The sequence below is a fragment of the Pan troglodytes genome, chromosome 17, assembly GCF_028858775.2.
Source record: "Pan troglodytes isolate AG18354 chromosome 17, NHGRI_mPanTro3-v2.0_pri, whole genome shotgun sequence".
Lineage (NCBI taxonomy): Eukaryota > Metazoa > Chordata > Mammalia > Primates > Hominidae > Pan > Pan troglodytes.
Genome location: NC_072415.2, coordinates 69,954,429 through 69,965,475, shown reverse-complemented (window position 1 = coordinate 69,965,475; position 11,047 = coordinate 69,954,429). Strand labels below are relative to the sequence as shown.

The following is an 11,047-nucleotide window of genomic DNA, read 5'->3' as shown; positions in this document are numbered from 1 at the left end:
AGACTCCTTTGCCATCCCATTTTATGATTCAAACTTCAGGGGACCTTAAAGATGATCTAAGTCTCAATTTCAGAGATTAACTGTGGCTCAGAGAGGTTGTCTTGCCCAAGGTCACACAGCTCATTCATGATTTTGCCTTGAAAGTCCAACTTCAAGATTCTAAAGTGGGATACTCCTTGTACCGCAGCACTTCCAGTCACTATTCTATTTTTAAGGTGTTTGTTCTCTTCCTGATGGATCGTCCCCTTTGACGATTGACAATGAGATTTACAGGATTTTTGACCCTTTAGGTGGTTTCTGCTCCGTGATTGAGAGGAAGTGGGGCAGGGAGGAGTTTGTAGAGTTATTGCAATGGATTCCAAAACCCAAATCACAGCACACAGTTCTTTAAAGTGAAGAACAACTTATTCACGGATAGATACATTTTCTTTTATAATATAAATGCAAATTTAAAAGCTAGCAGTTTTTGTCAGTCAACAGATATAATTAGAATTGCCTGAACATCTTGGACATTTTTTAACATTAAAATATGGTTCTCAAAAAATATATAGCTCTAATATCTGAAGATTGTGAATCTGTGCCTAAGCCTTCATGTGCTACTCTTTATATAAAAGAAGAGCCTGAGGTACACTTTTTTCCCTTGTTTTCTAGTGGTGGCGAGAACTAATAAGGTGCACTTTTAGCAAAACAATTCTGGCTATGCGAACAGGCTCAGAGACAGGAGTTACTCTTTCAGTGATTCTCAAATCAAATCATGTAGTTTGTCCCCACTCTTTCTGAAGCCAAGCTCCCACCTCCACCCCACTTTCCCAGACAAAAGCCTCTCCCTCCAGATTGTTATGTATCTTGCCCATAACCCTGCATCCTTCAGCTCTCTGGTTCTTCTTTTCCTCTAGTAACTCCTCCTTCTTCCCTCACGTTTCCCATGTTAGGAAGGCAATTTACATTCTAAGGTGTCAGCTGACTCTTTCCCTTGGCAGAGGTGGGGTGAAGATGTGGCTACCAGATTGAAGCTAAAAACTAGGGGTATCTTTTAGTTCTCACACTCAGGAAGGCCATTGAGTTACACCTACTTTTGCACATGACTAACCTCAGATGAAGCAATCTTTGCTACTCTACGGCTGGAAGCAGAGGAAGAAGCGTGAGGTCGCCAAAAAGGAAACTGCACTGCAGCTCCTCTTGCCAGACAGACCCAGGAGCAGTCAAGGATGCCAGCTCACAAAACACCTCTAATTAGATCATGAATCTGTATAGGCTGTAATCCCAGCACTTTGGGAGGCGGAGGCGGGCAGATGACTTGAGGCCAGGAGTTCAAGACCAGCCTGGCCAACATGGTGAAATCCCCGTCTCTACTAAAAACACAAAAATTACCCAGTGTGGTGGCGTGTGGGGGAGGCTTTAGCACGAGAATCACTTAGACCCAGGAGGCAGAGGTTGCAGTGAGCCAAAATTGTGCCAATGCACTCCAGCCTGGGCGACAGAGCAAGACTCTGTCTCAGAAAAAAAAAAAAAAAAAGGACCTATGTTGGGCATTCATTTCCTATTTTTCACTATTTCCCCTCCCAATTAAAGTGTAAGTCCCTTGAGAGCAGAAATCATGCAAACTCCCCTATATTTTCTACTCCAACTACTGGGAGGAGACAGTGTGGTCAGAAGGTCAGAGGATGCCTGCTGATGGAAATCAGTTAAAATACTTTGGCTTGATAATGAACACTTAGTAATTAGTAGCTTACAAGATGAAGACAAAATTAACACACAGAAAAGAACAGTGAAAACTTTTAATAGTTTACTGCCACAGTATCAACTTTTATATGTGTATATATGTTTAAATACAAATTAGACCATAAATACCAGATGGTAAAATAGCTGCCTCTAGGCTGAAAAAAAAAAAACTCTCTACCACTAAATAAACAATCTTAAGTAATACTGAAGAAAACAGATGTGAGGTAATTTTCCATCTAAAGTGACTACAACCTACATTAAGACATTTTAACTAAAAATTCAAGTAGTTATAAGACTCTTGTAACTCAAAAATGTAACTTTAATACACATTTTCAAACTAAAGAAAAATACTTTAATTATAAATAGGCAAAATAAATAAAATTATTCCTGCTGAAATAAAATCAAGACATTATTTATTTGAGGACTGTATATAGCCCAGATAAAAAAATGAAACTTACTTGAGACCCTACTAAGAAGCTATATAATACTCTAATACAAATTATCTATACAGATACCCATATAAGTATGTAAGTATGTGTATACATATATATTCACCAATGCATATATGGAACTTTCATTCTAGATGAGAACTGTTCCTTTTTTTAAGAAAAGTATATTCCAATTATGAAAATATTCTTAATTTACATTAAGAGATCACTTTTTGTAGGATGCACACTAACTAATGTGACAAGGAGCATTTTCCGAATCTTTAGAAACTTCTTTAGAAACATTCATTTCTTATCAAGTTACTTCTGAATATTTGTTTTACTAAGTTTCCAAAACATCAATTAAAAATCAACTTCTTTTTTCTTTTTATTATCCCTGGTTATACAAGATCCTCATGTTCTTTTATTATATTGAATGTTCAGTCTACTGATTTACTGGCCCCAAGTAACCCTCCTATACTTTATCCAATTTTTTCAAAGTTATTTTCCAGTTTTCCATAGTTTCTAGTAATGCCCAACAGGAACACATTGAATGAAAGATCATCTGAACAGAAGCAATACAATTTGAGTCAAAAGAAACAAATGATTTTACGTTGTGTAGTGACCGAAGAAATCAACACTAAGTATAACATTTCAGTGTTCTCAGAATGAGTTTTTTCATTATAACAAGGTAATATGTATAAACCGAATCATATACAATGTGCTGAGTTGGCACTGAAAAGCAAAACACCAAAAACAGCAACAACAATGCACTGAACTGTTTCTCCCCAGCCGCCCAGTCTAATCACGGGTCATCTCCCTTCACAGTAGGCCAGCGGTAATCTTCGGCAAAAACACTAGAACAATTCTCTAAGTAAAAAAGAAATGTGTCAATAATTACTTCTTTATTTTCAAGGGTCTTCCATTCTTGCTTTAAAATAAACAAAGTGGTTTTATAATGTTCTCTCATCCCAAAGAATGATAATCTGGGAAATCTTGAACAGAAATTCACTTTGATGTATTCCATCTTCCGTTTCCAAGGGCACCCATGAATGCACCTTCACATTCCTCCCAATTACAATGCAGTCTTTCTTCAAATTGATGAAACGTGCACCTCCTGAGAAAACTCTTTTGAAGGAGTCCCCTCATGCAAGTTTTTGATGCAGTCAGGTTCCTGAGCAGAAGAGTTTGGATATCAGATTCAGAAGTTTCTGCCGGAAGTTCAGTTTGTCTCCAAATCTCCTGAGTTGAGTAGCACACTCGACTTCCAGCTCTGAGAAGGAAAGCAAAACATGGACATGAACATTGATGATATTACAGACTGTAACCAGCAAGACCTAATATGCCCACACTAGTGACAAATTGAGTATCCCAGGAAGCATTTCTCTTAACTTTGGCTTTATGTGCACCTGTTTTCCAAATGTGACACACACACACACTTACACACATTGTGACTCACCGAAAGCAATCGTTAAGGTAAGAATAAAGACATTTACTTTGAGTTTTTAAAAAACGCATCCTGGATGAGGCAAGTGTTACCTTACTTTCAAATATGTCAAATACCACAAAGAGTAGCATTATCATTCTTTGGGATGTGAGAACATTGTAAAACCACTTTGTTTATTTTAAAAGCAATGCTACAAAGAGTAGCATAAGTCACCAGCCTTAGATGATGTCATCTTTTTCTCTTCATTTAAGGTTGGCTGGGAAACAGAAGTCAAGTTCCATGTGGCTTTCAAGTAGGATTTGATTTTCAAATGGCAATAATTTACAGCTTAGGTTATACTCTCATTACATAGGCAAATCTAGAGGTATTCTTTTTCTCGTTAAAAAACGCTGATATTTTCTCATAAAAGACTCATAAAATCTTATCCTAAAATTAAGTCCGCATTCTCTAAAATAATTTAAACATTTCTATTTTAATGTAAACCCACTTCTTCCTATAACCCCATTATGTACCAATCCATTGCCTTTATGGAAATGAGAGGAGCAGAAAATAAGCAATGTTTAATTCACATGTTTACTACTTTTTGGAATTGAGTTATTCTAACTGAATATTAAGAAAAATAATGCTTATAATTTCCAAGTACACTTTTTTTCAGTAAGTGCAGTTAACACTATACTGACTATAATATCATATCTATACTGACTATAATTTCAATTTTCTTGAATATTTCAAAGAGCAGCTTGAGGTCTTTCGGGTACACTTCATGATTACAAACATTAAAAATCATGATTACAAATTAAAATCTGGTCTATTTTATAAATCGACCCTGAAAATACCGTATTTAGGCTCAAAATAAATCAAAGCTGTCAATATATAGTAAAGCAAAATCTTAAACCTATATTTCAACCAATTTCTCTCTACAAGAAGTGAGTGAAATCTTTCCTAACTCCTACACCAAGAGACCTAATAAATCCCTTAAGATGTTATTCTTTATGGGCTACAAGATCAAACATATTGGGAAGTATTTACATAGACATGTTGTCTACAGAGATTGAGATATATTAATATACAGTTCTAAAAGAAAAACCAAATACCATTCAGCATCCGACACTGGAAGCCCTGAATTCTAAGTGGAAAAGTTATCCCTTTCACCAAAAATGTAGAAAACAAGGCAGAAAATACTTCCCGGTCATTTCCTTAATTTTTTAAAAATTGCATTACACACCTATAAATGTATTAGTATCAATCAAATCAAGTTTAAGAGGGACTTTGTGCTGCTTCCTGTTCTTGGGAATTAAGTCGGACCAGAAAGTGCTATGCATAGGTAAGATCCCTCAGAAAGAAACAAGGTCAGAATCCTAAGACATCACAAAAGGTAGACAAAGCTTTTTCCATCCCACACAAGCGCCAGAGACAGCAGCCTGTTACCAACTTAGGCATGGTCACATTTGCAATGCACCACTTCCTTCGCACGCCCCAGGAGCTCTATAAAATGAAAGTAACTTAAAAGGTGGGGGGGGGGGGGCGTATAATCGTCTGATGCAACAGCAGTATGGCCCACACAGACTTCGGGCTCTGGGCAGTGACTGGGTTCTCTGTTTAGATTTAGAAAAAGCATGGGGCCGGGGCGCTGGCCTGAAAAGTTACGATGGAGCTGTATGTATCGGGGTGGGGAGTGCGAATGAATGAATGAATGAAAAAAAGGAGCGGACTAACTCCTATTCTCCTATCCCCACCTCCCACAATATCGATTATTTAAATGTTACAAGATTTTCTAGGGTCCTGAACACAGGGGCCCTTGTGGGGCCGTCTCTGGAAGCGCTGGGAGTCCAGGCGGTCCCCGGGGCTCTCTCCTGCCCCTTCTGCCGCGACAATGACTTTCTCCTAGAGACAGCCGCCTACACTTGCACTTGTTCCTCGTGCCCCCGGGGAAGGGCAAGTGGCCAGGAGGAAAGAGAGGAGGAAAGGAGCTTTTTGCCCCTGGTGAAACGCAGCTGCATCCCAATCCCAAATCCGGCTTGGTCCCTCGCCGTACCCGCCGGTCCTGGGGAAAAACCCCGAAGAACTTTCTGGAGGCGCCCCTAAGGCTCGCGCCAGGGCACAGACCTGGCCCGACCTTGACCCCCGTGCAGTCTGTGCTTGACCCCCGACGAGCTGAGCCCGCCCCAGCCGAGACCTCGACCCCGGCCCCGACCCCGCCCGGCCTGGGTCTTCGCTGGCCCCAGCGGGTCGGTACCTGCTGGAGCCCGCGCGGGGCTCGGTTGAGCGTTCTTGCGCGCCTTCTTCCCAGGCATCTCCGCCGGTGCCGCCGCCCACTCAGCTACAGAGCCCGGGAACCTCAGCCTCCAACTGGAGCACCTCGGACAGCTGCAGGACGCGAGCTGAACACGAACAGTCCCGCAGGCAGGGATGCTGGGATCGGGTGTCCGGACGCGCGGAGATGCCAACTACACACGGTGAGTGCCCGGGAAACTCTGAGGTCCCCGCGCCAGAGACCACGCATTTGTCCAGTGAGAACTTCCCTGGTGACGTAGGGAAACTAGACGCCCGGCCCGCCCCTGTCCCCGCCCCTGTCCCCGCCCCGCAGACGGCGTTATGGGAGCGGACGTGGGACCCAGGCGGGCGGGGAAGTACCCCGCTGAGCGCGACCTGCCCGGACACGCTCCCGACCCGCGGCGGCGCCGACCCGCGGCGGGGGGCGCAGAGCGCTCGGCCCCGAAATTACTTCCTTACAAAACGAGGTGGGAGGAGAAGGGGGTCGGCTTTGACCATCTGCAAACGCTGGACGTCGTCAGCGGCAGTGGTGGCGGGAGCTGGGAGTGGCGGGAGCTGGGAGTGGCGGGAGGGGAAGGGTTTAACCAGGAGGAAAGTTGTGGGTGGGGAGAGACCAGAGGCCTTGGCAATTAGAGACTTGGGTAAACAAGCCCAGAAAAGAGATTGGAAAAGGAAACTTTTCGAACTTGAAGAGTATGGGCAGTAACAGGGAAGGGAAATGAGAAGAACCTTAATCACCGCAGAGGAGATGCCAGAGGCCCTGTGAGAAAGCTCCGGGTCCCAGGAAGTCACTGCAAACAGAAGCCCTGGTGCCAGCCAGAAAGAACATCGTGTTTGAGTTGGGAAGGGATTTGTGTGTGTCCTTCCAGATAGGTCGATATCGCCCATTGTGGATGTTTAGCAAAAACGAGTGGATCGTTATCATATGGAAAACGTTCAAATCTTTTGTGGGAGGGCTGAGCTACCTGGGAACGTGAAATTATTTGCATAATGTTTGGCGAGGCCATGAGTAATTCTACTATTATGAAAAGGAGTAATTAGGATTGGTTAACGGTTACTGAGAGCCGCTTCATGCTAAGGACTTTGACATGCATTTTCTCATTCCGTCCTCAGAACAACCGTTGCTACTTTACAGGTGCAGAAACTGAGGTTTGTAGAAAATTGCCCAAGTTCACTTAGGCAGAGAGCACTGCCCTGATTCCGAACCAGGCAGGCCCACAGAGAGCAAGAGCTCTTACCCACTGTAGCCTTCCCAGCAATCAGTTTCTTAGAAAATGTGTGTTTTCGCCGAACGCGGTGGCTCACGCCTGTAATCCCAGCTCTTTGGGAGGCCGAGGCGGGTGGTTCGTTTGAGGCCAGGAGTTCGAGACCAGCCTTGCCAATATGGTGAAACCCCGTCTCTACTGAAATACAAAAGATTAGCCGGCCTTGGTGGTGCACGCCTGTCCTCCCAGTTGCTTGGGCGGCTGAGGCACGAGAATCGCTTGAACCTGGGAGGCGGAGGTTGCAGTGAGCCGAGATCGCGCCACTGCATTCCAGCCTGGGTGACGGAATAAGACTCTGTCTCAAAAAAGAAAAAGAAAAAGAAAAAAAAAGCGTGTTTTCATATTAGCTGTGCTGTTTAATGAAAAGATTGCAAATTCGTTGCATGGGCTCCCTAGAAGTGCTTAGTTTGGTTTACAGTATTGGCCTTCAAAATGTATTGTAAAAATTTGAATTGATTACCAACATTTTAAACATTGAGGGATTGCATGAAAAACCCAGATTCCAGCATCTCTTGGAAAACCAGAAGCTCTGACAACGTGGGATCCATTTTCCAAAAGTGCAAACTAGGTTTGAAGTGCGGTCGAAGCCACACCCTTTGGAGGAACCTAGGGTGCTCCTGTTCACCACACTCCCCGCTGTTTGCTTTTCCCATTTACATTATCTGGCCTCAGTAGGCATTTGAGGTTGTTTATTTATCTTAAATCATTCAGTCAACACAAACCAGCAAATATTTATTTATGGCTTGGTCCTGCTGAAGGTATGGACAACAATATAAGCATGGAACAAAACTGCTCTTGAGTTTAAACAACATAGTTTCCAGGCTGATGTTGGCTGTTTTTGAGTGGGGTATATACAAACGAGTAAAAGTGGACAGAATTTAGGAATCATCACAAGACGCAGGAAGCACACTGGAGATGCTGCCTTGAAATCTATTATCCCCAAGTGGTAATTCAAAACCACTCCAGGCTCATTTTGACTTACCTAATACAGAAGGAACACCGTTAACTTTTTGGTTGCATAAATTATTAAATTTCTGTCGTTCAAATACGCACCCTGCAATGCAGAGAATATACTCAACAACCACCAAAAAAAAAAAAAGTGAATCATAACATTGTTTACCTACAAAAGGTATGTTAATCCCATCCTCTAACATTTTCATTAGAAAAGAATTGGTCACGTGACTCACACTGGCTGCAAACCTTAGGCAACTCTGTTTTTTAGGGAATTGCAAATTCAGCTTGCAAGGAGGAAAAGAGCGGAAAGAAGTCAGGGGAGGTGGGTTTTGGACATGGGTCAGATTCAGCTGGTTTATAGAGGACTTTTAAAGATTTAGGATTTGAGATGGTCCATAAACTCTTTGGCAGATCTAACATTCTCTAAAGAGAATTGGCCAGGCATGGTGGCTCACGCCTGTAATCTCAGCACTGTGGGAGGTGGAGGCAGGGAGATCGCTTGAGTCCAGGAGTTGATGACCAACCTGGGTAACATGGTGAAACCCTGTCTCTGCAGATAATACAAGTACAAGCTGTAGTGTCAGCTACTCAGGAGGCTGAGGTGGGAGGATTGCTTGAGCCAAGGAGGAGGAGGTTGCAGTGAGCTATGATCGAGCCACTCCACTCTAGCTTGAGCGACAAAGGGAGAACCCTGTCTCAAAAAAAAAAAAAAAAAAAAAAAAAAAAAGCTAGAAGCAGAGTGAATAGCTTCTTTTAACTGTATATCCTCTGGAAAAGGGAGGTATCATTTAATGTTGGGCTTGCAACAAATATAAACATGGAGATATTTGACCAAACGAAATAATTAATAAAAATGTATCATGAAGCGTTAGAATTCCCTACTATTTTTTTTTAAGTAGGACTGGTGAAAATGACATTTTAAAAAACTATTAGATAATCCTTTCTCGTGAAACAAGTTCAAAAATGACAGCGCGCATCTGATCATTTCGATGTCAGTGTTTAAAAAAAGAAAAATGTATACGTATCTATATATATATATGAACCACAATGACAAAACAAAATAAGCATGATTAGTAATAGAATAGTCATTCATATATTTCTTGCAGAAAATAGGATTTGACAGTTAAACAAGAGGACATGAGATATAAATGAGGCATATGTAGAGTCAGCCTGGGATAAAATATACAGGCTGTAGATCGATTGTGTTTGTTCTAATAAAAGTGTTTGTTGTTGTTGTTTTCCTGTATAGCATGTTTGTTAACAGGAAATTAGCCAGAGTATTTGATGGATTATATCTCTCACGCCTGTAATCCCAGCACTTTGGGAAGCCGAGGCAGGCAGATCACTTGAGGTCAGGAGTCTGCCAGCCTGGCCAATGTGGCAAAACCCCATCTCTACTAAAAATACAAAAATTAGCTGGGCGTGGTGGTGCATGCCTGTAATCCTGTAATCCCAGCTACTCAGGAGGCTGGACTGAGACAGGAGAATCGCTTGAACCCAGGCGGAGGTTGCAGTGAGCCGAGATGGCGCCACTGCACTCCAGCCTGGGCAACAGAGTGAGACTCTGTCTCAAAAAAAAAAAAAATCTCTCTTTAAGACAGACACTGAGGCCAGGCACAGTGTGGCTCACGCTTGTAATCCCAGCACTTTGGGAGGCCGAGGTGGGTGGATCACCTGAGGTCAGGAGTTCGAGACCAGCCTGACCAACATGGTGAAAACCCATCTCTACTAAAAATACAAAATTAGCCGGTCATGGTGGCACATGCCTGTTATCCCAGCTACTCAGGAGGCTGAGGCAGGAGAACTGTTTGAACACGGGAGGTGGAGGTTGCAATGAGCCGAGATTACACCATTGCACTCCAGCCTAGGCAACAAGAGCAAAACTCCATCTCAAAAAAAAAACAAAAAAAACAAAAACAGGCCGGGCGCGGTGGCTCACGTCTGTAATCCCAGCACGTTCAGAGGCCAAGGCGGGCAGATCATGAGGTCAGGAGATCGAGACCATCCTGGCTAACACGGTGAAAGCCCGTCTCTACTAAAAATACAAAAAATTATCCGGGCATGGTGGCGGGTGCCTGTAGTCCCAGCTACTCGGGAGGCTGAGGCAGGAGAATGGCGTGAACCTGGGAGGCGGAGCTTGCAGTGACCTGAGATCGCGCAACTGCACTCCAGCCTGGGCGACAGAGCGAGACTCCGTCTCAAAAAAAAGACAAAAAAACAAAAAGACAGACATTGAGCTAGGCCAAGGGAAGGCAATGCTCCCTGCCCCTATGCAATCTTTGGTGGAGAGACCAGTAACTCAGAAATTTCATGTGCATAAGAATCACTTGAGTATCTTCTTAAAATGTGCATCTGATTCTGGAGCTCTGCTTGGACCTGAGATTCTGCATCTTTCGTGAACTGTCGCGATGTTGATGCTTCTGCTCTGTGGACAACTTTGAGTAGCAAGGCCAGAGGGTGATATAGAGAGTAACCCAGCAGGTGCAATAAGATGTGTGTCAGTCCTGAGCCAGGGAAATTAGAGCAGATTACAGGGCTGCCTGGGAGAGCAATCAGTAGGAAAGGGCATCAACATAGGGACCTGAGGCTCGAATAGAAGTCGGCCAAGCAATCACACCAACCAAAGGGAAGAAGGACATTCTCGGCAGAGACTGACAGCAGTGTGAGGTCAGGAGTGGTGAGAAGTGATGGGGAGAAAAGCCACTGGAGGAGTTTGGATATTATCGTGGGGGCAATAGGGAATTACAGAAGGTTTTTAGCAGATAGTTGATGTAATAAAACTCTAGAAAGTCACTCTGACTGCAGTGTGAGTAGATTAACCAAGCTAAGACCCAAGACAGTGTGACTTGTAAAAATATTGTGGTAATTCTAGTATAAAATGAAAGTGTCAGCAAAGACAGTCACTGTTTCAACCTATCTTATTAAAACTCCCATATTTCCTGACTAGGGTAGAACCACAT

The 11,047-nt window shown here is 43.2% G+C and overlaps 1 protein-coding gene across 2 annotated transcripts; it reads right to left on the bottom strand.

The window, feature by feature from the left end:
* Window positions 1–1,764: 1,764 nt before the first annotated feature.
* Window positions 1,765–6,070, bottom strand: PMAIP1 (phorbol-12-myristate-13-acetate-induced protein 1). Of its 2 annotated transcripts, XM_063795792.1 has the most exons (3): window positions 5,831–6,033; window positions 5,497–5,638; window positions 1,765–3,420 (listed from the first exon to the last, which is right to left on the bottom strand). In XM_063795792.1, exons 1-3 carry the CDS (start codon window positions 5,886–5,888, stop codon window positions 3,156–3,158), a joined length of 465 nt encoding a protein of 154 aa, XP_063651862.1. In that variant the 5' UTR covers window positions 5,889–6,033; the 3' UTR covers window positions 1,765–3,155. The 2 variants fall into 2 exon arrangements, with proteins under 2 accessions (XP_063651862.1, XP_001143422.1); XM_001143422.6 differs by lacking the exon at window positions 5,497–5,638 and having other exon boundaries at window positions 5,831–6,070.
* Window positions 6,071–11,047: the final 4,977 nt, after the last annotated feature.